The sequence below is a fragment of the Oncorhynchus nerka genome, linkage group LG24 (genome assembly GCF_034236695.1).
Source record: "Oncorhynchus nerka isolate Pitt River linkage group LG24, Oner_Uvic_2.0, whole genome shotgun sequence".
Classification (NCBI taxonomy): domain Eukaryota; kingdom Metazoa; phylum Chordata; class Actinopteri; order Salmoniformes; family Salmonidae; genus Oncorhynchus; species Oncorhynchus nerka.
This window is the reverse complement of record NC_088419.1, coordinates 62,592,538-62,620,462: the sequence shown is the minus strand read 5'-3', so window position 1 is coordinate 62,620,462 and position 27,925 is coordinate 62,592,538. Positions and strand designations below refer to the sequence as shown.

Below are 27,925 nucleotides of genomic sequence, written 5' to 3'. Positions count from 1 at the left end.
AAATGTCTAAAAACATGTTTTCACTGTCATTATTGTAGGGTGTAAATTGTTGAGAGAGAAAAATCAATTTAATCAATTTTGAATTCAGGCTGTAACAACAAAACTTGGATTAAGTCAAGGGGTTTGAATACTTTCTGAACATATATGGCCAATATACCACAGCTAAGGGTTGTGTCCAGGCACTCCGCATTGCATCGTGCAAAAGAGCAGCCCTTAGCCGTGGTATATTGGCCATATACCACACTTCCTCGGGCCTTATTGCTTAAAGAGCATAGGTGACCGAAGTAAAACATGTTAATGCATTGGCCGGGAATCGAACCCGGGCCTCCCGCGTGGCAGGCGAGAATTCTACCACTGAACCACCAATGCTTATTGATACATGAAAATCTAGGCTTAGCTAAGAATACATGCAGGAATGGATGCAAACGGCCCAAAAATGTGACGTTTTTTTTGCACTGCTCGGGGGAAATGCAGGTTTTAACTCATTAAACAACAAATAATATGATCTACAGTCTCTGTGTGTAAAATAAAGTGGTTAATGTGAACCTAACTCACAGTAAAAAAAAATTAAGGAAGCAATCCAATGTTATTTGTAACCTAGACTTCACTGCAAATGATGTCTTAAGAAGAAAAAAAACAATACATTAATATTGCAGTTAGCCATGACAACCTTTATAATAGAACACTTGTGACCACACACATCTAAATATTGTACTTAAGAAAAAAAAAATCTTAAATTGAAATACAATGAAACAAACAGGCATTCTATTTTTGCTCTATTATAGTGGCCACTATAGTAGACATCGATCAAGTGCACAAGGCTACATGTGGCCAGCAATCCATTATATATCTAAATCTTTTTTCTACTTAATTACAAAAAATAATTTCCATGCATATACAGTATTTTAAAGAGTAATGTCCACTCACAGATCCTCGACGACGAACTGTTAGTAAGACAACTATGGCCAGTATCTGACTGTCTATGACGTCATATGATCAATGCGTCTGATTGGCTTATTGGATATTGCATTGGCAAGAAAAATAGTAGCGTATGGCTCATTTCCTTCTCAAATTGTAGATCTTTAACTGTATGTACCTGGTAAGGTCAGGACATTCTTATTATGAGTAAATATAAACTCAAAATAAAAAAATACATAACAAGATGACAAGATTCAACAACTGAGACATAAACTGAACAAGTTCCACAGACATGTGACTAACAGAAATTGAATAATGTGTCCCTGAACAAAGGGGGTCAAAATCAAAAGTAACATTCAGTATATGGTGTGGCCACCAGCTGCATTAAGTACTGCAGTGCATCTCTTCCTCATGGACTGCACCATATTTGCCAGTTCTTGCTGTGAGATGATACCCCATTCTTCCACCTGCAAGTTCCCGGTCATTTCTGGGGGGAATGGCTCTAGCTCTCACCCTCCGATCCCAGACGTGCTCAATGGGATTGAGATCCGGGCTCTTCGCTGGCCATGGCAGAACACTGACATTCCTGTCTTGCAGGAAATCACGCACAGAACGAGCAGTATGGCTGGTGGCATTGTCATGCTGGAGGGTCATGTCAGGATGAGCATGCAGGAAGGGTACCACATGAGGGAGGAGGATGTCGCCCTGTAACACACAGCGATGAGATTGCCTGCAATGACAACAAGCTCAGTCCGATGATGCTGTGACACACCGCCCCAGACCATGACGGACCCTCCACCTCCAAATTGATCCCGCTCCAGAGTACAGGCCTCGGTGTAACACTCATTCCTTCAACGATAAACACGAATCCAACCATCACCCCTGAGGAGACAAAACCCTGACTCATCAGTGAAGAGCACTTTTTGCCAGTCCTGTCTGTCCAGCGACGGTGGGTTTGTGCCCATAGGCGACGTTGTTGCCGGGGATGTCTGGTGAGGACCTGCCTTACAACAGGCCTACAAGCCCTCAGTCCAGACTTCTCACAGCCTATTGCGGACAGTCTGAGCACTGATGGAGGGATTGTGTGTTCCTGGTGTAACTAAGGAAGTTGTTGTCATCCTGTACCTGTCCCGCAGGTGTGATGTTCAGATGTACCGATCCTGTGCAGGTGTTGTTACACGTGGTCTCACGTCTTAGGCATCTCACAGTACAGGCATTGCAATTTATTGCCCTGGCCACATCTGCAGTCCTCATGCCTCCTTGCCACATGCCTAAGGCACATTCACGAAGATGAGCAGGGATCGTGGGCATCTTTCTTTTGGTGTTTTTCAGAGTCAGTAGAAAGGCCTCTTTAGTGTCCTAAGTTTTCATAACTCTGACCTTTAATGTCCTACCGTCTGTAAGCTGTTAGTGTCTTAATGACTGTTCCACAAGTGCATGTTCATTAATTGTTTATGGTTTATTGAACAAGCATGGGAAACAGTGTTAAAACCCTTTACAATGAAGATCTGTGAAGTTATTTGGATTTTTACAAATTATCTTTGAAAAGACAGGGTCCTGAACAAGGGACATGTCTTTTTTTGCTGAGTTTAGATCAAGAATGTGTGTATCAGATTCTGGCACAACTTACCCTCTCAGTCCAGTACCTGTGCCAGGTTCTTGCTAGTAAAATGGGTCTGCCTGGACATACTCCCATCTACAGTAGCGGGAGTTACCCAGGTTTATCTACACCCACATTCATTTTGTAACATTTTCAATTCATGAAACAACCCTTGACTTTGAACAATATGACTTATTATACATGCATACATAAGAGAAAAGACAAACAAAATCATGAGGACGTTCGTTTTTCTTGGCCTACTTTAACAAAATGTAATAGCTCCAAATCTTGCTTAAAAATAATGCTCTATTGGAGTGCCATTCCTTCAGCCCACTCTTTGATGGTCTCCATTCAAGTTAGAGTCATAGTATACAGAAATAATCATTCTTAAATCAACAATAAGGACAAACAGCTGCATTTATTTGAATTTGCAGGCAATTGTCAGATTGTTAGTAATCCAAATAGAAAAAAATAAAACAGTAAATATACATGGCCTTTTCTAGCCTATAAAAAAGGTACCCGGCCTGATATCCACTGTTTTCCGTCTAGTTAGGTACACAATATACACATGAAAAAGCACATTTTCAAGCTACAGTCCTAAATACACAAAAAGTACAGAATTTGACATATACAATATAGCAAAACATTTTTATGAGAACAAAGAACGTTGGCCCAAGCAAGAATAAACCCTGTCATTCTTCCATTGAATTTGCCCATAAGGGTGCACATCTACTACCAAGGGACTAATGACACAGGAGGGAAATGATGGTAGCACTGGCAAATGGGGCAACCCTATATCGTCATCCATATCACCATATTCACTGTAATAATGGGAATGTTTTGAAATGTCTGTCCTATAACAAATGAGAAAATACCAAAGATGAAATGTGGCACCAAGTGGGAATAACAGTTTCATTAAGTGAGAGGCCCTTAACGTGATCACAGTGGGGACACAAATTAAATTCAAGTATCAAAATGCCTAAGAGGACACTAACAGGCTGGATTGGAAAAATTACAAAGAAAAAAACAATTATGGGAAAATAATTTGACACAATCAACAATACATTAGGCAATGTTTGCATTTGTTTAAGGCAGTAATATTTCTTCCAAAAAGTAAGAACTAGATATCTTAATTCCATGTTAAATAAAAATTTAGCCCCCAATTTTTTTCTTCTTGTACAAAATAACTATGCCTGGATCTGAAGATAAGCACTTTCATTTGACTTGTCTTCAAACGTTTGAGTGAGAATCAAAGAGTTCATATGGTCAGCGATGGGTTGTGCTCTGGATGTTTTTGGTCTTCTTCACAGTGCGGTTTGTCAGGGCTTATCAGGCTGGAGCATATAGAGTTGGGTTGTCACTCAGTCTATTGTCTGGCACAAAACCTCAAATCTGGCACAACATGGGAAGGCATGGTTGTTTGTTCGGTTAATGGTTGCCTTTCATGGCCTCCTTAGCAGCCAAGATGAGAGGTGTAAGACTGGAGAGGGGCTTTGCCAGCTTCAGGAAGGGATGCTAGACAAACAGGAAAGAGGGAGGAAAAAGAGAGTATGGTTAACATTGGAGCTCATCTCTATTGTAGTACATGCAGATGGTGTAATGATGGAGGCATATACAGCCACATCCAACCAATCAATTTGACACAAGAGTAGAAGAGCAAATCACATGGGAAGCCATAGATAAAATGGGGCATCACCTGCAGCAGCTCTTTTCCCCCGCCTCTCTTCTCCACATCCATTTCTAGGCAGTGATTAAGGAAGTCTCTGAAGATGGGGGACAGCTTTTCTGGGTTCTGCAGCTCTGGAGTGCCATTGGTAGCAATCAGGTACAGTGCCTTGGAGAGGGAGAGGAGAGAGTGCAGAGGGGAAGACTAGAACTGTGAGATACCTTACAAATGTGCTGGAAAAGTCTGCCTGTTACATCCATGTCAGTCTTGTATCACTATGGAACTAGCTTTTGATGCACTATGATACAGTAAAACGAAGAAATTTCATTTTAGAAGGGTGCTACTCTACGGTTCACTTACTCTTAGCGGGTTCTCATTGAGGTATGGAGGCTCCCCCTCAACCATCTCAATGGCCATGATGCCCAGGGACCAGATATCAACCTTTGGCCCATAGGCCTTCCGGGTCACCACTTCAGGTGCCATCCAGTAAGGCGTGCCCACCATGGTGCTGCGCTTGCTCTGCTCTGGTGTGATCTGGGCGCAGAAACCAAAATCGGCTGCACAAAGAGAAGGGAGGTGGGACAACTCAGAGAGAGATGGAGACTGAATGTTAGCACTACAAACAGCAGCACTAGCATAATAGTCATTTGTTAACTATCCTTGACAAAATGGTACTTCTCTTTCATAGGATGTAGATTAATGGTTTGATGTGTCAGCTGTTTGTTCACCCTCCTGCAATTGCTAATAACCCATCCTCAACTGCCCGACTATATGTGATAAAGTGGAAATCTGAGGCCCGCACCCGACCCGCTATTATAGAAAATGTGCTGTAGGCTACAGTCAAAGAAGGATTTTTTGACAGGGGGTGCAGGATATGTTTTGTGTGCCCGATTTAGATATGTTTCTGCTTATACTTTCCAACATTTTGGTAGGCTATTTGTAAATCAAGTGTCTATAATTATATACATGTGGCTTCTCTTTTGTCATTATATGGTGCCCTAGAAGACTAAATAAACTCTTACTCAACAGAAAATGTAATAGATCAATGGAATCAATGCTTCAATCTAGTTGACATCGGTAAAGTTCTCTCTATCATCTCTGCTTATTTTGCGGAGCAAAGACGTTTAGGGACCTGGGAGAAAATGCAGTAACAAATAAATAAATGGGAAAGATTTTCTGTGTAAAATTTCCAAATGACATCAGCTCGGATTTTATGTGGTTGAAATACAATCAGCGTTTTAATTCTAATTATTTATGACATTCTGGGGTACAAGGGTTTATTTAGTCTTCTAGGGCAACCTATAATGACAGAAGAGAAGCTTGACTACCAAATTGTTGGATATTATAAGCAGAAACATATCTAAATCAGGCCAAACAAATCCTGCACCCCTTGTCAAAAAATCAATCTGCCGTCTCTGACTATAGGTAGCCTACAGCGCATTTTCTATATTAGCGGGTTAGGGTCGGGCCTCAGATGTTCACTTTATCACATATAGTCGAGCAGTTAAGGATGGGTTATTAGCAATTGTGGGCATGTGCGGGTGAACAAACAGCTGACTCACACACCACTACCACGGTCAATAAGGTAAATATCTACCCCCAACTATTAGTACTTTTACTTCCTCTACAACTCTACATAGACCATGACCAGCCTGGGGTTGTTTAGGGGGTAGAGGGAGACTCACTGAGCTTGACAGAGCCATCCATCCCCAGTAGCACGTTGTCACTCTTGATGTCACGATGGATGACCTGGTTCGCATGAAGGAACTCCAGTGCTTGTAAACACTTCAGATGGGGAAACCAATGAGAGGGAGAGAGACACAGAGAGGGATGGTTATGAAGGAAAAAACAGTCAACAAACACACACAAGTTTCCCACCCAGCCAGTGTTAAAGGGTAAATATGTAAAGGTTAACGCTGTGTTCCGTATAAGAGCTGGTCACCTCTCTGCAGACAGCAGCTATCTGAGCCTCGTCCATGCAGGTCTCTGTCACCACATCAGTCAGCGAGCCACCAGCCAAGTACTCCATCACCACATAGAGCTCCTCTCCCACCAGGAAACTGACATAAACACACACAGACACCAAAGCCAGAGAGGTCATTAGGATATATTGTATTGTAAAAAATGGTACACCCAATGTGTTCCAGGACCTCTAGAGTCTCACCATCACCAGGAGGTTAGGTTTCGTACATCGAACTGACACCAAAGTTAGTGATGTTAAGGTTAATTATATATTTGACCATTCTATTACCTGTCTACGAAGTTGACAATATTTGGGTTCTTTAACTCTTTCATCACCATAATTTCATTTATGATCAGCTCCTTCTTGGGCTGCTTCTGTAGGTTGATCTGTTTAATGGCCACCTGTGAAAAACACCCAGAAAGAAGGAAATGTTCAACATGAGCCTCTAAAATGGGTGAGTGATTAGTTATCCTGCTATTTCTAATCTGCTGCCAGGCTAACAGTTCTCAAACTCTTTCCCCATTCCTGACTCTCTTGTCGTCATTCCTCTACTCTTTCAATATTTCCTTCCTTTCACTTATTCTCCTCTATGCATCAATCCCCGGTCAGTCGACCAATGACAACCCTTAATTCCCCTTTACCTCTTGTCCTGTGGCGACATCAATGGCTGTGTACACTGTCCCCGAAGCCCTGTGTGTGGACAATGTTAACATATTTTTTTATAACTCGGACACACACACACACCTCTGTCACACACACTCTCCCCATGCACAAATAAGGCCCCATACACACTGCACTCAAATACACCCCAATTACCACCTTCAAATAAACGTACTTACCCCTGTCCAATTTTTTCATATCTCGTGTACTTCTTTTTGGGATCTCCAATGCTGACTATAGTTCCTGAGGGCAAATATATGATTATACAGACCAGAACAATACTGATTTCCCCTGACAAACGGGTCTTAATAGCTACCTGTAACATTGCTTTTGTAAAATATATAGTTTGTTTACTCAGTTTGTCCATGATCTCCTCGTCTGACATCTTTCCCTTCTTCTTCTGTCTGTCTACAGCCTTGGAGGCCGAGTCTCCATCTGGGCATGTGGCTGGAGCTGGGATGGGGTCAATGACGGAGCGAGTGTACACCTGCAGGCCAACACACAAGGCACACATAATAAATAAGCATGAGAGAATAAGGTCGAAAGAGAGCAAGAGCGAAAGAGAAGTGGAGGTTGTGAGCTCCATTCAAAATGACTCACACTCTTAGTGTATTCTGGACGTGGTGCCACAGTGGGTGGGGGAGCTTCATCATCATCATCATCATCAATGTCCTTGATATTGGTCGATGAGGGTTCCATGACATTTTTGACCGGCTAATGCAAAATAGAAGATATAACAAACATTTCATACATAGCCCACACATATTTCTTTCACATATTTTCTGGGCTGCCATGAGTGAGGTCAAGGAACAAGAAATTGCAGCACCATATTATTCAGGTAGCTAGTAAGTCATCACTAGAACAAATTTAGTACTTACAGACTGGGGTCCTGTGGGGAAACCATCCTTTTCTAAAAATGAAAAAATGAAAAAAAAAGTGCAATCTTTAAAAAGTCTGTAACAAACAGAAAACAGTCAAGTCTAATCCATATGAAAGTTCACCAGAGGAGGAGAAACTGAGGTATTTCTGGCGGCCGTTGCCCGTAGAGTCATAGAATTTGAGCACGTCGAGAACAGCCTGTGGGTTCTTCTTCTGCTCGGACTTGGTGATGTTTGATGTCTGGAGAAGTCGTGCCCATTGCTCTGGCATGCCCTATCAGCGAGGAGGATACAAGGGGGGGTCAATCAACTAAGAAAACTAGCAGTACTACATCCATCCAGGCTGAGATGTGAGTATACCTGGAGTAAGATATGAAGAGTTGGAGGAAAGTGTGGCTACTCACAGTGAACTCCCCAGTGACAGCATCAAAGCCAACGTGGATGGTGTGTTCAAAGTCTGAAGGCGGAGAGATCTCTGGTCTTTCTTTGTCCCGGTCTTTCTTTCTACCACCTGAAAGTCAATCAATAAACCATCATTACATTCTCTGTTAATAAATGGGGTGAAACGTAATCAGATCCAACAATGGATAGACAAATTGAAAGACCAAAAAACTTCAACTGCCTCTGGATAGTCTGATGCACACAGATGGAAACTAATATAAGATGGATTGGTTCTGAACTAAGATGCACTGAATGAAATGTAGCCTCTACTGGAAATGCACCTTTACCACCAGAACCACTAAAGCAGTCATTTGGACTGCTCACGAATGTCTTTTTTATTTATTACTGTGACATTTTTAAAGTCATGCCCCTCTCTGTCCTTGAGACTTTTCCTAAATAAGTCTATTTAACACACTGTAGTTGTTAGAATCTTTCTTGACATTTTGATTAAGAGGAAGGGGGGGGGGTACTTTAGCACAGACCAATAGAGGAAGCCAACAGACAGGAATTCCCTTTTACGTGGAGACAGCTTCCACCCTACAGTGCATTCGGAAAGTATTCAGATCCCTTGACTTTGTCTACATTTTGTTGCGTTACAGCCTCATTCTAAAATGGATTAAATAAAAAATGTTCCTCATCAATCTACACACCATACCACATAATGACAAAGTGAAAACAGGTTTTTAGACATTATTGCAAATGTAGTAAAAATTAAAAACATAACTTTTTTTTCTCTCCAATCAAAACAAAACTTTACTGTGTTTAAACATCTCAATACACTTTACATGAATATACAGTAGACACACTGAATGGCACACTGTTCGGCTGTCACGTTCTGACCTTTATTTCCTTTGTTCTGTCTTTATTTAGTATGGTCAGGGCGTGAGTTGGGGTGGGCAGTCTGTGTGTTTTTCTATGTTTTTCCATTTCTATGTTTGGCCTGATATGGTTCTCAATCAGAGGCAGCTGTTTACCGTTGTCCCTGATTGAGAATCATACTTAAAGTAGCCTGGGTTTCACTGTTGGTTTGTGGGTGTTTGTTTCCGTGTCTGTCACCACACGGGACTGTTTTGGTTTGGTTTTCGTTCATGTTCACATTTATTGTTTTGTAGTTCTTAGTGTTCAGTTTATGTTTTATAATAAACGATATGGACACTTACCACGCTGCGTTTTGGTCCAATCCTTGTTACACCTCTTCAGACGAAGAGGAGGAAATCTGCCGTTACATTGGCCATGTAAGTGACCAGGAGCTAGCTGGACTGACAGACAGCTGTCGTCATTATGTGGTGCTTGCCCTGCAGAGTACAGTTGATCTAACCTCAGGCCAGACCATGGTAAATCCCACCAGTCTCTGAGAGAATTCAACCCCTGACCTCTGACCCCTGGGATGTGTTTTTGGGAAGTGCAGTTTGTTTATCTGGATATGTCTTCAGGGGATGTACAGTAGTAGCTAGTTTCTCTGGAGACCTCACTTCTTCACTGTAGGAATAAATGTATAAACCAAGAGACCCTGGAAACTGGGAGCTGGTGCCGGGAGCTGAGGGCTGGGGAAGGGAAGAGAGGCCCTCTACTGTACATGTTTTGTGTACCGTAGAGGACAACGGTGGGAACTTGTAAGTGGGTTGAAAATGCAGTTCTCAGCCAAAAACAGAGATAGAGGGCCACATCAGATGTAATGCAACACATACAAATCCCCCTTAAGAATCAATCAGATCATCAGACAGTCTTAAAGTTCTGTGACATAAGCCTCCACCTGACCTTGGGATCTGATCCAGCTCAGAGCAACAAGCAGGTCTTTTTCAAAGAGGGTTTTTTTCACCTTTTATGATGTCACCTGGATTTTACTACCTACTTGGACATCTTTATAACCGTACAACAAACTACAATTACAACATCTTAGAGTTATAGTGGAAGGAATCCAATGGGCTAGAAGTACATTTCTAATACATTTCATTGAAAGTTCCAAGCCCAGCCTTTGCTTCAACCAGTGACCTGTATTCAAATCCCCAGGGGTTGTTATTCAAAATCCGGTTCAGAGATGAAGGTTGTATTTTTAATGTTCCCTGTTTGCTAGAAATACTGTTTTTACATAAGTATTCAGACACTTTGCTCTGCGACTTGAAACTGAGCTCAGGTGCATCCTGTTTACGTTGATCATCCTTGAGATATTTTTACAACTTGGAGTCCACCTGTGGTAAATTCTATTTATTGGACATGATTTGGAAGGGCACACACCTGTCTATATAAGGTCCCACATTTGACAGTGCATGTCAGAGCTAAAACCAACCCATGAGGTTGAAGGAATTGACGGTAGAGCTCAGAGACAGGATTGTGTTGAGGCACAGATCTGGGGAAGGGTACCAAAAAATGTCTGCAGCATTGAAGGTCCCCAAGAACTCAATGGCCTCCATTATTCTTAAATGGAAGAAGTTTGGAGCCACCAAGACTCTTCCTAGAGCTAGATGCCTGGCCAAACTGAGCAATTGGGGGAGAAGGGCCTTGGTCTGGGAAGTGACCAAGTACCCGATGGTCACTCTGACAGAGCTCCAGAGTTCATCTGTGGATATGGGAGAACCTTCCAGAAGGACAACCATCTCTGCAGCACTCCACCAATCAGGCCTTTTTGGTACCAGACTGCAGTGGTGGAAAACGTACTCAATTGTCATACTTGAATAAAAGTAAAGATACCTTAATAGAAAATGACTCAAGTAACAGTGAAAGCCACCCAGTAAAATACTACTTGAGTAAAAGTCTAAAAGTATTTGGTTTTAAATATACTTAAGTATCAAAAGTACATGGAATTGCTCAAATGTACATAAATAACAAAAGTAAAAGTATAAATCATTTCAACTTCCTTATATCAATTTTCATTTTATATTTTTATTGACGAATAGCCAAAAGCACACTCCAACACTCAGAAATGATTTACAAACAAAGCATTTGTGTTTCGGGAGTCCGCCAGATCAGAGGCAGGGACGTTATCTTGACAACTGTGTGAAATGGACCCTTTTCCTGTCAAAACGTAAGGAGCACTATTGAGTGTCAGATTGACATTCTCTCCCTGACCAAGTCTGTAATACCTACATGTTTCAAGCAAACCACCAAAGTCTCTGTGATCAAGAAAGCGAAGGTAACCTGCCTAAATGATTACCACCCCGTAGCACTCAAGTCGGTAGCCATGAAGTGCTTTGAAAGACTGGTCATGGCTCACATCAACACCATCATCCCGGAAACCCTAGACTTACTACGGAATTGTGTTTGGCCACACAGTCAACACCATCATTAAGTTTGCTGACGACACAACAGTGGTAGGCCTCACTGACAATGGTGAGACAGCCTCAAGTTCCTTGGTGTCCACATTACCAACGGACTATCATGGTCCAAACACAAAATGTGGAAAAGGTCAAGGGGTCTGAATACTTTCCGAATGCACTGTACACCCTAAAAAAGTGCCTCCCCATCAGCTAATAGGGGAAAGGGGTATACCTACTGAATGCATTCAACTAAATGTGCCTTCCGCATTTAACCGAACCAGAGAGGTGCGTGGAGCTGCCATAATCGACATCCAAGTCTTCGGCGCCCGGGGAACAGAGGGTTAGCTGCCTTGCTCAGGGGCAGAACGACAGATTTTTACTTTGTCAGCTCGGGGATTTGATCCAGCAACCTTTTGGTTACCTGGCCCAACGCTCTAACCACTAGGCTACCTGCTGCCCCAATACAGTTGCATACGCAGGATTTGTATTACACAGAGGGACTATGACAAACAAGCCGACTATCTGGATGAGCTTTTCAGGCAGCGGGGTTACCCAGAGGAATGGCTGCATGACGCAAGGGATCGTTCTAAAACTATGACCCAGGTTGACAGCCTCACGCCAGAACCACCCCGCCCTCCTGACCAATGCGTTCAGTGCTTCCTTCAGTACTCCCCACATGGTAAACAGTTCAACCACATCATTAAAAAACACTGGTACATCTTGAGCACTGATCCACAACTGGAAAAGACGTTTAAACAACTCCTGCGGGTCGTCTTCAAACGCGCCTCTAACATCAATCAAATGGTGGTGATATCGGATCTTCCAACAGTGTCACGTTGTACTTTCCTAGACAATGTGCCGAATGGCAATTACAGATGTGGCCGATGTAACCAGTGTAGCTTTACGAACAAATGCACAATGTTCAATCACCCTATTACGGGCAAGGTCATTAAGATTAAGGGCATCATTACGTGTTCCACAAAAAATGCGATATACCTGATCAAGTGTGTGGTCTATGCTATGTAGGAAAAACGAAACAATCTCTGACAACAAGGAGTAATATCAGGACCCTTGACCAGAGAAGCCCTGTGGCTGTGCATTTCATGGAGGCTCGTCACAACATTAGCGCTGAGACACATCGGTATCGAACATGTTAAGACTCCTGGGGGGTACTGATAATCTTCTCAATAATATTGTATTGGATTCACCATGTGTACCATGTCTCCTAAAAAGGTCTGAACCAAGAGTTTGACATCAGACCATTTCTTACATGAATATGTCACTTTGATTTGTCTTGCCTTCCAGGTCTCCTACTTGGTCATTTTGTAAATATAGGTCATGCTTTTGTAACTACCACATGTGCCAATCTCATTGATATCAAATGATTAGTGATACACAAATAGTTTTTACACCCACCATGTGTCATGTGCGTAATGGTCATGCGAGGTGAAACATGTATATTTTGGGATGTAAGCACTCAAGTTTTTTTTATTTGACTTGAAAAAGATCCGTTAGATAGAAACATTGTCAACAAAGCCGTGAATTGTGAGCTTTAACAGTTTGCAGGCCTTCTTGTTCTTTACTAGAATCTTAATATCACAAAATAAACTGGAGTTATAACCAGTTCTGGAGGGCATGTCATTTTCTGAATGGTTTTCCCCGTTGTCCCTCTTCCGACAGTAGGGCCTGATCCCCTCCTTCTCCCGGAAGTTGGAGGTGCCGTGCCCAGTTGATAATCACCCCAATAATTGCCTCAACTGAACCTAAGCTAAACTATACAGAGACTAACATCACACAACAAATTACAACAAATCTCACCCAAATGATGGGTGAGAAAGTGTGAGTTGATTACTGAGGGGAAGCTAACAATGCCAAATTTTGTAAATCACCAATTGTGAATGAAGAACAAGGCAGGCCATTCCATTGCATTGATCTATCTAATTTCAAAATGGTATGTACCCTCTATCAGCCCATTGAATCCAATCAGTCTTATCAGTCTACTCTGGCCTACTTGGAGTGCGTGCGTCATTTACAATGGCAAGAAGACCAAGATGATTGGATGCACATTCTGCATCAGCGTTGCTACAAAATCTGAATGAAAACGACTCAGATAGTGGGGAAGAAATTAATCATCTCTGATGATTCTTCTTCTTATTCTCCTGAACATACACCTCTGAGGTCTAAGTAAAAACATGTTTTAAATGAATGGTGCAATGAGCAGGTGCCCGCGCCACCACCAAATGGAAAGGCAAGACAGGAGAGAGGAAGGAACGGCACCGTTTGGTTTGGATAGAATAAGCCGGTGACAATGCTACGGGACAATTATCAGCACAAAATGTCATCGCTGAGAGAGAGGACCCTACATCAAGCAAAAACATCAGCAACACACTCAGCAGTTTGTTGTTTATGTGACATGAGGTCATTGCGTTTAGATGCACGCCATGTCAGCACAAGCTGGTCATATTTGACTGCTGTCAGACACATTCATTATAATACCATCATTGCTATTTTGATGATTTACACTATTTATTAAGCACACTTGGCGCTTATAATGATGTTTAAGGCTACTGATGTTTTCATCATTTGACACGTCATGCTGACCTGAACGTGCATCTTGATGGTTGGGGTATTTTTTGTTGTTGTTTTTGTTGTTATAAAAATAAGCTGTTACCACATTCCAACACATAGCCTATGTTTCATAGTTGTCACAATTCCACAAATAGTTTAATTTATTTAACCTTTATTTAACTAGGCAAGTCAGCTAAAAACAAATGAGAATTTACAGTGACGGCCTACCCCGGCCAAACCCAGACAACGCTGGGCCAATTGTGCGCTGCCCTATGGGACTCCCAATCACGGCCGGATGTGATAAAGCCTGGATTTGAACCAGGTACTGCAGCGACGCCTCTTGTACTGAGATGCAGTGTCTTAGACCACTGCTCCACTCAGGAATAAAATGTATTGAACACTTGAATGTGTTTTTACATACAGCCTACAGGAGCAGAAACAAATTAAAGTGCTATTGTGTTATTTGAAATATATATATTTCATGTTCTAATGTTATCTAAGACATTCATAAACACAACCAAATTATTATTTTTGTGATAGCATATATAGCTAGGTTTCCATCCAATTGGTGACAGATTTCTGAATGCGAATATTCTAAAATCTGCATAAAAATGATATGCGCATTTTCCCACCGGAGCTGTTTGCATCAAAGTGCCTTGTTGCAGATAAAAGGCTGTGCGTGATGATGTATTGGACATAAAATACCTTTTGCAGTTAAATTCCCATGTACCGAATAAAAAATACAAGTTAAAATGGGTTTCCATCGCATTTTCAACTAAGTGTAATGCACATTTAAAAAATGTATTTGCATTACATAGCAAGTGTGCCCACTCTGTTATTGGCACGTGCGCTCTAGCCAACAGCTGGCAGATACAGTGCGGGTATAGCATACATGATGAGACTATTATGGACAAAAGAGAGATATTATTTGTATTTGTCAAACAGCAGCCTCGAGGCCCAGTGGTTCCCTAGGTAAAAAATAAGATAGGACAGCCGACCCATGCTTTAGAGCCCCTCCCAGTGCCCCACCTCTATGGACTCGTCTGACCTTTCTCTGCGCCTGAGAAAATGGAGATGATCTTGTTGCGGGGTTTCCTCTCCTCTGGAACCGAGGGCAGGGGCTTAGAGCTGTGATTGGCTGAGAGTGGGTCCTTGCTAGAGCCTGTGCTGAAGATGGTGCTGCTCATCCGGACCGGGGGGGCAGGGGGCTTGTCCTCGGGATCACCGTTATCACACATGGCCACAGGGAGGGGGGAGGACAGAAAGGGTAACAGAAAGAGACAGACAGAGACTGAGAGTGTGCGGAATAGACAGGTGTGTGCAGAGAGATCAGGAATGGGAATCAGAATGGAAGGAGAGCGCAGTGATATCTGCAAGAAAAACAGAGACATAATCAGCTTGACCACACAAATGACAGGTGAACAAGAGCACATGCACATTACATTACATAATAGGTGGTTTTGCTTTTGGAGGCCAGTTCAGTTTTATGGACACTATAGATATGTGTAGATATCGCAACGTTGTATCTGTCCCATTATGGCACCTGTGAGAGCAGGGGCAGCGCCATTGAGGCCATCTCCATTTTGAATTCATACAATTTCTTCTTCTAGTACTTCTACGAGTGTGTTGATTGAACAGGTATAAAGCCAAGGTTGGCAATTTACTGCCAGCTGCACTGGCAGAATGTGTGTTCACAAGTATAATTAGTTGGCTGATCCCTCCTGGTGACCTAGATGAAATTGTAATCCTTCTCACCCAGTTGAGTACTTCAAAATGGTGAAAGTATTAAATGGTATTGTCCATGTTAAAATGGGCTTTGGGCACTAGAGGTCTCTATACAGTACATATCTGTGGGTGACACTGACTTTACACAGTAGATGAGCACATTTATGTAGACAGGAAGCTCTGTCCTGCAGAGGTCATTTTCTCCCTGGCATGTTTTCAGCATTCCACTGAGATTATGGAGAGATTTGAGCATAGACCATATTTCCTATATTATCATCATCGCATACTCATTCACACTCTAAAGATAATTCTATGTCTATGGAAGGAGGGGGCAGGGGACAACAACAACACTGGATAAGTTGTGGTGCAGAGGTGATAGGTAGGGACTTGACAAGATCAGTAGGGTCTAGAATAGATATGCCGCAATCAGTCATTTATCACAAAGGTGTGGGATACAGAGCCAAGGAAAGCACTGCCAGTGCAGACTGTGGTGGGTTTTTAGAGGTTTAATAATTGATGTAGTAGAGATCAACAATAGGGAGGGAATACCTTGAGTAAAGAAGCAGCATCACCAGTGTGGCACTGTCTCCCTTTCATTTGTATCCTTTGCTATCTCCATCTAATTATGAGAGAAGTGGCAAGGGGGAAGCCAATCAATTGGAGGACATCCGATTCCACTATTGTTCTCACATCTATCCATCTTCTCAGATCAGTGCAGATGATAGAGAGTAAATGAAGAGAGGAAACCATGTCAGACTATTGAGAAACACAATAAATGGACTGTGTATGAAGACCATCATAATCAACTTTCAAGATCAGTAGCATTAGCTAGTTAGAAAAGAGAGAAGATGGAGGCATACCTATAAATTCTCTCACTCCACACATTCAATAGCATTTACCTAACATTAGGCCAAGGTTTCTGAAATATGCAACATAGTAACGTTAGCTAGTTCTACATTCCAGATCACCCCGACATCCAACACAGAGGTAAAGACAGATTCGGGTTGGATATTACACTGATATTCACCTGTAGTTTTCCTTATGTCCACCAACAGCAGTTAGGGACCGTCAACATAGTGACAAATCAACATTTTCAAATTTCAATAGATCTTTAACCATTACTCCTAAAACTTTCAAAACTGGTTCTAGCTAACCCGGTGGCATAGACACAAATTGCACACACCTTTTTTTGTTGGTTTACATCTCACACTATTTTAAAATGATTTATTTGAATTTTTGAAATTCAATAGTGCCTTGGTCATGTGACCAACACCTCAAAAGGTTCATAATGTACACTCAGTGGGCCTACTGCACACTCTTTTGTGTCAATTTGCATCTCATGAGATTTTACAATTTAAAAAATATAAAAAACGTCAATAGCTCTCTGGTCATGTGACCTACAACCCTCAAACTGCTTTACATATATTTTTTAAATGTTACATTTCAATAGCTCCTTGGTCATGTGAACTACTGACCTCATACAAGGTTCAGAACGTACTCAGTGGGCCTACACATTGCACACTCTTTAGTTTGTCCATTCTCACCTCACACGTTTTTAGATACAGTGGGGCAAAAAAGTATTTAGTCAGCCACCAATTATGCAAGTTCTCCCACTTAAAAGATGAGAGGCCTGTAATTTTCATCATAGGTACACTTCAACTATGACAGACAAAATGAGAGAGAAAAAAATCCAGAAAATCACATTGTAGGATTGTTTATGAATTTATTTGCAAATTATGGTGGAAAATAAGTATTTGGTCAATATCAAAAGTTTATCTCAATACTTTGTTATATACCCTTTGTTGGCAATGACAGAGGTCAAACGTTTTCTGTAAGTCGTCACAAGGTTTTCACACATTGTTGCTGGTATTTTGGCCCATTCCTCTATGCAGATCTCCTCTAGAGCAGTGATGTTTTGGGGCTGTTGCTGGGCAACACGGACTTTCAACTCCCTCCAAATATTTTCTATGGGGTTGAGATCTGGAGACTGGCTAGGCCACTCCAGGACCTTGAAATGCTTCTTACGAAGCCACTCCTTTGTTGCCCGGGCGGTGTGTTTGGGATCATTGTCATGCTGAAAGACCCAGCCATGCTTCATCTTCAATGACCTTGCTGATGGAAGGAGGTTTTCACTCAAAATCTAACGATACATGGCCCCATTCATTATTTCCTTTACACTGCTCAGTCGTCCTGGTCCCTTTGCAGAAAAAGCCCCAAAGCATGATGTTTCCACCCCCATGCTTCACAGTAGGTATGGTGTTCTTTGGATGCAACTCAGCATTCTTTGTCCTCCAAACACGACGAGTTGAGTTTTTACCAAAATGTTCTATTTTGGTTTCATCTGACCATATGACATTCTCCCAATCTTCTTCTGGATCACCCAAATGCTCTCTAGCAAACTTCAGACGGGCCTGGACATGTACTGGCTTAAGCAGGGGGACACGTCTGGCACTGCAGGATTTGAGTCCCTGGCGGCGTAGTGTGTTACTGATGGTAGGCTTTGTTACTTTGGTCTCAGCTCTCTGCAGGTCATTCACTAGGTCCCCCCGTGTGGTTCTGGGATTTTTGCTCACCGTTCTTGTGATCATTTTGACCCCACGGGGTGAGATCTTGCGTGGAGCCCCAGATCGAGGGAGATTATCAGTGGTCTTGTATGTCTTCCATTTCATAATAATTTCTCCCACAGTTGATTTCTTCAAACCAAGCTGCTTACCTCTTGCAGATTAAGTCTTCCCAGCCTGGTGCAGGTCTACAATTTTGTTTCTGGTGTCCTTTGCCAGCTCTTTGGTCTTGGCCATAGTGGAGTTTGGAGTGTGACTGTTTGAGGTTGTGGACAGGTGTCTTTTATACTGATAAGTTCAAACAGGTACCATTAATTCAGGTAACGAGTGGAGGACAGAGGAGCCTCTTCAAAAAGAAGTTACAGGTCTGTGAAAGCCAGAAATCTTGCTTGTTTGACCAAATACTTATTTTCCACCATAATTTGCAAATAAATTCATAAAAAATCCTACAATGTGATTTTCTGGATTTTTTCCCCCCTCATTGTCTGTCATAGTTGAAGTGTACCTATGATGAAAATTCCAGGCCTCATCTTTTTAAGTGGGAGAACGTGCACAATTGGTGGTTGACTAAATACTTTTTCGCCCCACTGTACATTTTGTAGACTTTCTCATTTCAATAGCTCCTTGGTCACGGTTTTGTTATTTACTGCTGCTCTTTAATTATTTGTTATTACTTTCTCTTACTTTTTAGGGATTTTCTTAAAACTGCAGTGTTGGTTAAGGGCTTGTAAGTAAGCATTTCACTGTAGGGTCTAAATACAACTTGATTTTATGTGACCTACTGACCTCAAACAAGGTTCAGAATGTCCACTGACTACCCTTCTATATTGCATACCTTAGTTTGTCAATTTTTCATCTCACACGTTTTTAGTTTTACCTACTCTTCAGCGCTTCCTGTGGGGTATAATGTGGGGTATAATTTTCTACTAGGGCTTGGGTCTTGTGTACGTTAAGCACATACCCTGAATATGTTCCAAATGTTTGTAAAACATCCATCAATCTAGGTACACTTCAGCCTGGGTCTTTAAGGAATAACAGAACGTCATCAGCATACATGCATATCTTATGTTCACTGCCTCTTATTGTTATTCCCTCTAAGGTTGGGTCCTGTCTTATTGCCTGTGCTAATGGTTCGAGGTACAAGGAGAAGAGCGTCGGTGAAAGATTACAGCCTTGTCTTGCCCCTCGCTCTAATTTTAGCGTTCGTGTCAAATGTCCATTTTATCTTTATTCTAGCGGCCGGACATGAATACAGTGTTTTGATGCACTGTATCACTTTGTTGAAACCAAATCTTTCCATAACTTGGAATAGGTAATCCCATCCCACTGAATCAAATGCTTTTTCTGCATCTAGGCTGATTAATATTGCACTTATTCTGATTAATGCGGTCCATGACATGTAGTGTTCTCCTTATATTGTCCTGTGTCTGCCTATTTTGTGTGAAACCAGTTTGATCTCCATCAATCAATTCTGGGATTATGTTCTCCATTCTTTTGGCTATGATTGATGCATATAGTTTATAATCGGTGTTAAGAATTTCGATAGGTCTATTTGAACTACATTCTTATCTTTACCCTCTTTTGGGATTACTGATATGATGGCCTCTCTCCATGACGGTGGGAGACCCCCCTCCCTCAGAGTCCAGTTAAAACAGGCCTTAAGTAGAGGTGTTAATTGTTCTCTGAACGTCTTGAACCATTCTGAAGGGAAGCCATCAGTGCCTGGAGACTTGACTTTTTGTTGAGATATTGCTTTATTAATTTCTTCGGTGGATATTTCTAAAGTTAGTCTATCATTTTGCTCTGTCCCAATTGAGGGGAGATCAAGTGAGTTCAAAAAGTGCTCTATTGTCTGTGCATCTGCCTTCTCTGGTTGCTTGTACAGATTTGTGTAATATGATTCAAATGCATTCTGTATTTCATCTAATTTGCATGTGATCTTTTTTGTTTTGGGGTCTTTTATTTTGAAAATGGTATTCTGTGCTTCTTGTTTCCTGAGTCTCCATGCAAGTAATTTGGTTGCCTTTGAGCCTGCTTCATAATATTGTTATTTCTCTACTTCTTATCTATAAATCTGGTCAATCTCCTGTTTTACCTTTTGAATTTCTCGTAATATAAGAGGGTATTTGTATTGACTACGAGATGGTTCTAAGTTTCTTAGGGTTTCCTGTAATTTCAGCAGTTTCTGTGCTTTAATCTTTTTCTTGAGAGATGTGGCTATGATCTTCCCTCTAATAACCTCCTTAGCTGCATCCCACAATATAGCAGGAGATACTTCCCCATTATCATTATTCTCCAGATAGATGTTCAATTCTGTCTTTATTGATTCCTTGAATGCTGGATCATTCAGCATGCTTGTATTAAGTCTCCATATACATTGCTCAAAAAAATAAAGGGAACATTTAAACAACACAATGTAACTCCAAGTCAATCACACTTCTGTGAAATCAAACTGTCCACTTAGGAATCAACACTGATTGACAATAAATTTCACATTTTAGGCAATTCGCAAGACACCCCCAATAAAGGAGTGGTTCTGCAGGTGGTGACCACAGACCACTTCTCAGTTCCTATGCTTCCTGGCTGATGTTTTGGTCACTTTGAATGCTGGCGGTGATTTCACTCTAGTGGTAGCAAGAGACGGAGTCTACAACCCACACAAGTGGCTCAGGTAGTGCAGCTCATCCAGGATGGAACATCAATGCGAGCTGTGGCAAGAAGGTTTGCTGTGTCTGTCAGCGTAGTGTCCAGAGCATGGAGGCGCTACCAGGAGACAGGCCAGTACATCAGGAGACGTGGAGGAGGCCGTAGAAGGGCAACAACCCAGCAGCAGGACCACTATCTCCGCCTTTTGCCCTGCAAAATGACCTCCAGCAGGCCACAAATGTGCATGTGCCTGCTCAAACGGTCAGAAACAGACTCCATGAGGGTGGTATGAGGGCCCAACGTCCAAGGGTGGGGATTGTGCTTACAGCCCAACACCGTGCAAGACGTTTGGCATTTGCCAGAGAACACCAAGATTGGTAAAATCGCCACTGGCGCCCTGTGCTCTTCACAGATGAGATCCTCAGACCCCTTGTGAGACCATATGCTGGTGCGGTTGGCCCTGGGTTCCTTCTAATGCAAGACAATGCTAGACCTCATGTGGCTGGAGTGTGTCAGCAGTTCCTGCAAGAGGAAGGCATTGATGCTATAGATTGGCCCGCCCGTTCCCCAGACCTGAATCCAATTGAGCACATCTGGGACATCATGTCTCGCTCCATCCACCAACGCCACGTTGCACCACAGACTGTCCAGGAGTTGGCGGATGCTTTAGTCCAGGTCTGGGAGGAAATCCCTCAAGAGACCATCCGCCACCTCATCAGGAGCATGCCCAGGTGTTGTAGGGAGGTCATACAGGCACGTGGAGGCCACACACACTACTGAGCTTCATTTTGACTTGTTTTAAGGACATTACATCAAAGTTGGATCAGCCTGTAGTGTGGTTTTCCACTTTAATTGAGTGTGACTCCAAATCCAGACCTCCATGGGTTGATAAATTTGATTTCCATTGATAATTTTTGTGATTTTGTTGTCAGCACATTCAACTATGTAAAGAAAAAGTATTTAATAAGAATATTTCATTCATTCAGATCTAGGATGTGTTATTTTAGTGTTCCCTTTATTTTTTTGAGCAGTGTAGTATTTCTCGGTTTGCTATCAAGGTATAGAGTTAGGTAAAGTCCATTATGATCTGATAAGTCGCTCTGCCCGATCCTACAATCCTTAAGCCTGTGTCTATCTGCACTGTACATAAAAAAGTAGTCTAACCAGGAGTATTCAGTGTGGCGGGCTGAGCAAAAAGTCTATTCCTTATCGGTCTTGTGGGTGTCAACGCCATACATTGAGCAGTCCTAGATCCAGCAGTATCCTATTGATCTATTTGGCAACTAGGCTAATTTTCCTATTTTGGTTTGTGCTGTCCAATTTTGAGTTTAGAATTGTGTTAAAGTCCCCTCCACAGATAAGAGTGCCAGTGGTTTCTGTGGCAATTAAATCAAACACCTTCCCCTGGCAGACCATGTCACTCCCTGGGGGTGCATATACATTAAATAATGTAACTTCCTTGTTATCCAGTTTACATTTAACAAGTATAAATCTACCCTCCTTGTCTTTTATTTCTGACAAACTCAAAATTAACTGAATTTGGGATAAAGATTGCAACTCCGCGGCCTTTTCCTTGCAAAAGTGTTCCTATATCCCATTTTCTTGAGTTTCTCGTGTTCAGGTGTGGATAAGTGAGTTTCCTGACAGAATAGTATGTCAACTCTCTCCTGTTTCATCTTTGCTATTACCTTACTTCTCTTGATGTCACTTCCCAGGCCGTTTACATAGAGACTTATGACCTTACTTCTCTTGATGTCACTCCCCAGTCCGTTTACATTGAGACTGATGACCTTACTTCTCTTGACGGCACTCCCCAGTCCGTTGACATTGAGACTGATGACCTTACTTCTCTTGATGTCACTCCCCAGTCCGTTGACATTGAGACTGATGACCTTACATCTCTTGATGGCACTCCCCAGTCCGTTTACATTGAGACTGATGACCTTACTTCTCTTGATGGCACTCCCCAGTCCGTTTACATTGAGACTGATGACCTTACTTCTCTTGATGGCACTCCCCAGTCCGTTTACATTGAGACTGATGACCTTACTTCTCTTGATGTCACTCCCCAGTCCGTTTACATTGAGACTGATGACCTTAAATTCCCGATGATGCATCAATATAAATAAAAAACCCTGTGCACAATATCTGTCTGCTGATCATGAACCTAAAAATGAACAAAAAAAATCAAGAATGATAATAAAGTAAACCAAAGCGGGAAAATACTTTGGTATTTGGACTCCCATGTCAGAGGACTGTCTCTTGCCTCTGGGGTTTGAGGGGATGAGCCTGTCCGCTGGAGGGACCCCTCGCTCAGATATGAAAATGCTTGACGTAGTCACAAACAAGACCTGGTGGAACCAAAAATAATCAGGGCGCCTAATTTCGTCGCTTATACACATCGGTTAATTACAAGTGAAAAATATATCGGTCATGCTTGCATATCATAAATCCTCCCCTTGATATGCCCTTCTGTCGCCCCGTTGTCAATGTGTCATTAATCCTTAGCTAATATATATGTTATTAACGTGACGCTACTTAGTGTGTTCGTAAAGAACACGTGCTTTTGGCTACTCACCCTTCTTCAGCATTGGGGGAAAATAGGGGATATATTTTACCTATTGTAATGTCAACCGTAACAACCCAAAGTCTTAACAGCTCGTGTTAACTATGAATTCTGTTAAATCCGATTCAGCGTCTTCCATCTTCCCGTTGGAAATGCCTGAGTCTCTCTCGGATGTGAACGTCCTCTCGTCGAGATGGTTTCCCTCTTTCTCCATGACCCTGCTTGTCAACAATGATCCATGGGAGAGCTTGCTCGTTCCGCTGGTGATGTCGCCTTTCTCCTGGCGGTATACTCCACTGGGAAGCCCCTTGACTTCAGGTCCTCAGCCGCCTCGTCTGCATGCTCGTATGTAACCGGGCCATTTTCCAGAAATACCCGCATTTTTGCCGGGTATGGTGTTTGGAAGTGAATACCCTTCTCTTTAAGTGCTTTCTTAATGGAGGTGTATTCTTTCCTTTTCAGTATCTCTCCCGCATAGTCATGATCAAAGAACACTCGTTGGCCTTGGAAGTTAACAGGCTTTTTCCAGGTTGCATGTAAGACTTTCTCTTTGACTGAGAATTTTAGGAACCGTACTACTATGGATCTTGGTGGGGCGCCGCTGGGGGTTTTGAGGCCAGAGCTCGGTGTGCTCTCTCGATTCCCAGGTCAGTGTCGTCTTCAAGTATGCCCTTGAATAGACCCTCCATGAAGTTGGGCATAGAGTATTTTTCTGCGCCCTCTACTAAGTTATAAAATCTAATGTTTCGACGTGAGAAACCTTTGAGTTCTGTCACAGATATGCTGTGAAGTTCTAATTTGTTTTCTTCCAGTTTCTGGTTAATGTCCTTCTTGAACTCATTTAGTTATTTTCTTACATCTTCTCGAAGTTCCTCTCGTAAGCCTGTGAGCGCCTCGTGCAATTCCTCCTTATCACCTCACGACCCGCTCTTTTGCTGCTGCTATCTTATTTGCGCTAGCATTAGCCATTTCGGGTTCATCAACTATTATATATTCTGCTGTCTTGTTACGGGCTGTTGTAGCTCTGCGGCCTTTTCCTATTTTCCCCTTTTGCGTAAGTTATTATAATGCTCAGAGTAAATACTTGAATTTAGGGGGGGAAATACCCAACTGATGTGCAGTACGAAAAACTAGGCAGCCATTTCCTAAGTTGCGTCACCGGAAGCCGTGCTTGGGTGACTTGAGTGCGACCGCGACAGGTGGGTACGCTCCTTTGAATTTCATCAAGTTGACATTCAGTGATGAGTGCCCAGTGGGAACCTGTCCGTTGTATGGGTCCACAGCAAATCAATGGGCGTGGATGGTACTACCCACATCAGATGTAGGCCTCCCTCCCAAGACGAGCTGGAGATACCTCTCCCCACTTCGTAGGGCATGAGCCAGATCCATGCGGGCCAATGGGTTTGGTCTCCACCTCGAGTCTAGTGAGCGTAGAGACCTCCAATGTGTGGTGTCCCGCAATGAGGCAAGCCTGAGGCTTGGTAGTGTCAACTAATGGTAAGGCACATGCCATCTCCACTACATGCTCCAAGGAGCATGGAGGAGAGCTCCCACATAGAATGTGTAGAGTCCCGCACCCAGGCGGACCTGAGACCTGGCAGTGTCCATAACCGCTAAGCACATTCCCGCTCCATTTAGTACTCCACCGTTAGCGGATCCAGCCAAAGCCAGCATTCGATTCAAACCTTCACGGTTTAGAGCTAGCTAAGTATACTGGGGACGTGTGTTTAAACGTTTCACAACAGCCGCTCTGTGATCAGACTGATGCCAGTAGTACACTTTCATCAGCCATCTCCCAGGACTTAACTACCCCTCCCAGCCAAAGCCAGGTATGCGTTCGAGCCATCATTCTCTGATTGACAGGAAGCCAAAGTCAGGATTTGTTTACAAGAGCCCAGCAGCAAAACATTGAGTGTGGTGGAACCGCCCTTACATTGTCATGCTTGACCGAAAGCCCCATAGTCCAGGACTGACTGCCACCTTCCGTTAACAATCATCAGCCATCACCATCTGCAGGACTCTCTTCGCGTACGGACTAGTACAGAGGTAACTCCCGCTTGGTTTGCATCATTAGCGACACTAGAAAACAGGTGACATATAGAGAGGGATTGGAAGAGCCCTGCTATAGGGATACCTCATTATCTACCTTACTAAGGCTAAGCACTCCTTAAGAGAGTCATTGTTCCTCCCGCAGTTTACCTGTGCTTCATTGAATTTCTTCACTTTGACATTCAGAGCACTGGGCAGAAATCACATCAACACCCACCTCCGGCCTTCGCGATGCTTTGTTTTACTTAAAGCAGACGGATTTCTCTGGTCCGCACCCGCTCTAAATCAGCTGCTCGGCGCCGGAGACTCGCCGGAGACCCAGCGCGAACAGGGACCGGCGCGCGTCCAGAGTTGCCGCCACCAACTGCCTGACCCAACCCCCATCTGTCCAGCCTTCGGCCCCCAACCCCCCGCATGCAGCCCCTCTCTGCACAAAAGACTGCACAACAAACTTCCAATGGTGGTGAAAGAAAGGCAACGGAGCGACTGCTCCGGATTTTCAAGGGCCAGCGAGAGCTCAACGGATGCCGCCTGAACCGCACCGCTTTCCAGGACTTGGGCCCCTCTCTTGGGGAGAACCCATTCCAGGGCGCCCTACCCTGCAAAGAAAACTCTCCCCGGGGCTCCCACCAGCTTCTCAGGGATCGGTCATGTTACCACACTGGGCGCCGCTCCACCAGTCCATGGTACATTCTGAAAGTAGTTTGAGGTCAGTAAGTCACATGACCAAGGAGCTATTGAAATGTAACATTTTTCAAAATGTATGTAAAATCATGTGAGATGAAGATGTTCAATATAGAAGGGTAGTCAGTGGGCATTCTCAACCTTGTTTGAGTCAAGTAGGTCACATGACCAAGGAGCTATTGAAATCAGAAAGTTTGACAAATTCATATACAAAATGTGAGAATGGACAAACTAAAGGGTGTGCATTGTGTAGGCCCACTGAGTGTACATTCTGAACCTTGAAGTCAGTAGGTCACATGGAGCTATTGAAATTCAAATGTGTGGTGGTCTAAGCTGTAGCTGTGCTCCTAGAGATTCTGGGTTCGAGTCCAGGCTCTGTCACAGCCGGCCACGATCGGGAGACCCATGGGGCGGCATACAATCGGCCCATTGTCGTCCGGGTTTGGCTGTGGCAGGGATGTCCTTGTCCCATCGTGCACTAGTGACTCCTGTGCCATGCTGACACGGTCAGAGGCGTTTCCTCCGACAAATTGGTGCGGCTGGCTACCGGGTTAAGTGGGCATTGTGTCAAGAAGCAGTGCGACTTGGTTGGGTTGTGATTCGGAGGACTCACAGCTCTCGACCTTTGCCTCTCGAGTCCCTACAGGAGTTGCAGCGATAACACGAAATTGGGAAGAAAAAAAGTAGTTTGTACTTTGTTTACACTCCCTAACAAATTCAACTAGGAATACAAAATGCTGCTCACATTTCCACGTTTATGAGCTTTGGAAAGCGAATTAATGTCCAAATCTTGAAAATAAGACCTGTGCAATGTTGTGCGCAATTTTTCCAACATCAAGACACTTATTTGGATTATGTGGCTCAAGTGGTTAGAAAGAGCGAATATCAAATCTGAAACGGTCTTTACCTCAGTACTTCCAACTGTGTATTAGAAAGTCACAGTGAAAGATCAGATGCTCTGTCCGTCTTGCAAGTGACGTTAGGCCTAACTATTTAGCGGATTCCACGATTATATTAGTGCTAATTATTTTAGCTATTCAACTAAGCTAATTAAAGCAGGTTAGCTAGGCTAACAGTTACCCGAGTTTTTTTTCTCTAGTTAGATACTTAGCTATGTGTAATTAGAGTTCTAACGTTAGCTAGCACTGCTAGAAAAGCAGAAATGTGCATGAGTGAATTAGCTAGCAAGCTTGTCCTCCAAGTGCAGTAGCGCGAATGCCAGACAATAACGAACCATGCTTGATAATACACATGTTAATTTGGTAAGCAACATAAATGCATTGATTAGCTAGATAGCGATTGTCGGTACCGAGGACAAGCACTAACTTATTTGATGACGTTCTGCGACTCGCAACTTACCAGAAAGACTCCACAGGAAACATGAATATAACTTGGGTCCAATCCGTAGACGCTATGAAAACGTTTGTACATACGTAAAACAAGAGTTATGATATTACTGTAGAGCTTGCATAAATTACACAGCGTAATCCATTGTGTTTTCAATAGTTCAGTTCCCTACATAATTTTTTCCTCAATCTTTTCGTCCCGGGAATAATTCCACTATGGCGAAGGGGAGGCGGAACTACCGCCCCAGCGACGGGTGTTACAACTATATTAAACGGTACCAACTACATATTGACAAGATCCGTCTGGTAATTTATTTGCTTCTGTGTGTACTTTCCTGGTGATAAAAATTAGAACCTGTCTGCAGTACAGTTATTAGTGAAGGTACCCAGGTTCAAACAG

General features: G+C 42.9%; 1 protein-coding gene and 1 non-coding gene across 4 annotated transcripts; both read right to left on the bottom strand.

Moving 5' to 3' along the window:
• Nucleotides 1-298: 298 nt before the first annotated feature.
• On the bottom strand, nt 299-369 carry trnag-gcc (transfer RNA glycine (anticodon GCC)). The gene has a single exon. It is a non-coding gene; the product is annotated as a tRNA-Gly (tRNA).
• Nucleotides 370-2,917: 2,548 nt separating this feature from the next.
• On the bottom strand, nt 2,918-27,765 carry pak2b (p21 protein (Cdc42/Rac)-activated kinase 2b). Of its 3 annotated transcripts, XM_029632671.2 has the most exons (16): nt 27,539-27,627; nt 16,223-16,373; nt 14,997-15,318; nt 8,090-8,196; nt 7,809-7,959; nt 7,686-7,717; nt 7,408-7,521; nt 7,162-7,294; nt 6,987-7,050; nt 6,789-6,837; nt 6,436-6,548; nt 6,127-6,244; nt 5,870-5,969; nt 4,545-4,741; nt 4,215-4,352; nt 2,918-4,033 (listed from the first exon to the last, which is right to left on the bottom strand). In XM_029632671.2, the coding sequence occupies exons 2-16, from the start codon at nt 16,268-16,270 to the stop codon at nt 3,947-3,949; spliced, it is 1,773 nt and encodes a 590-aa protein (XP_029488531.1). In that variant the 5' UTR covers nt 16,271-16,373; nt 27,539-27,627; the 3' UTR covers nt 2,918-3,946. The 3 variants fall into 3 exon arrangements, with proteins under 3 accessions (XP_029488531.1, XP_029488530.1, XP_064865115.1); XM_029632670.2 differs by lacking the exon at nt 16,223-16,373 and having other exon boundaries at nt 27,539-27,765; XM_065009043.1 differs by lacking the exons at nt 16,223-16,373; nt 27,539-27,627 and having other exon boundaries at nt 14,978-15,117.
• Nucleotides 27,766-27,925: the final 160 nt, after the last annotated feature.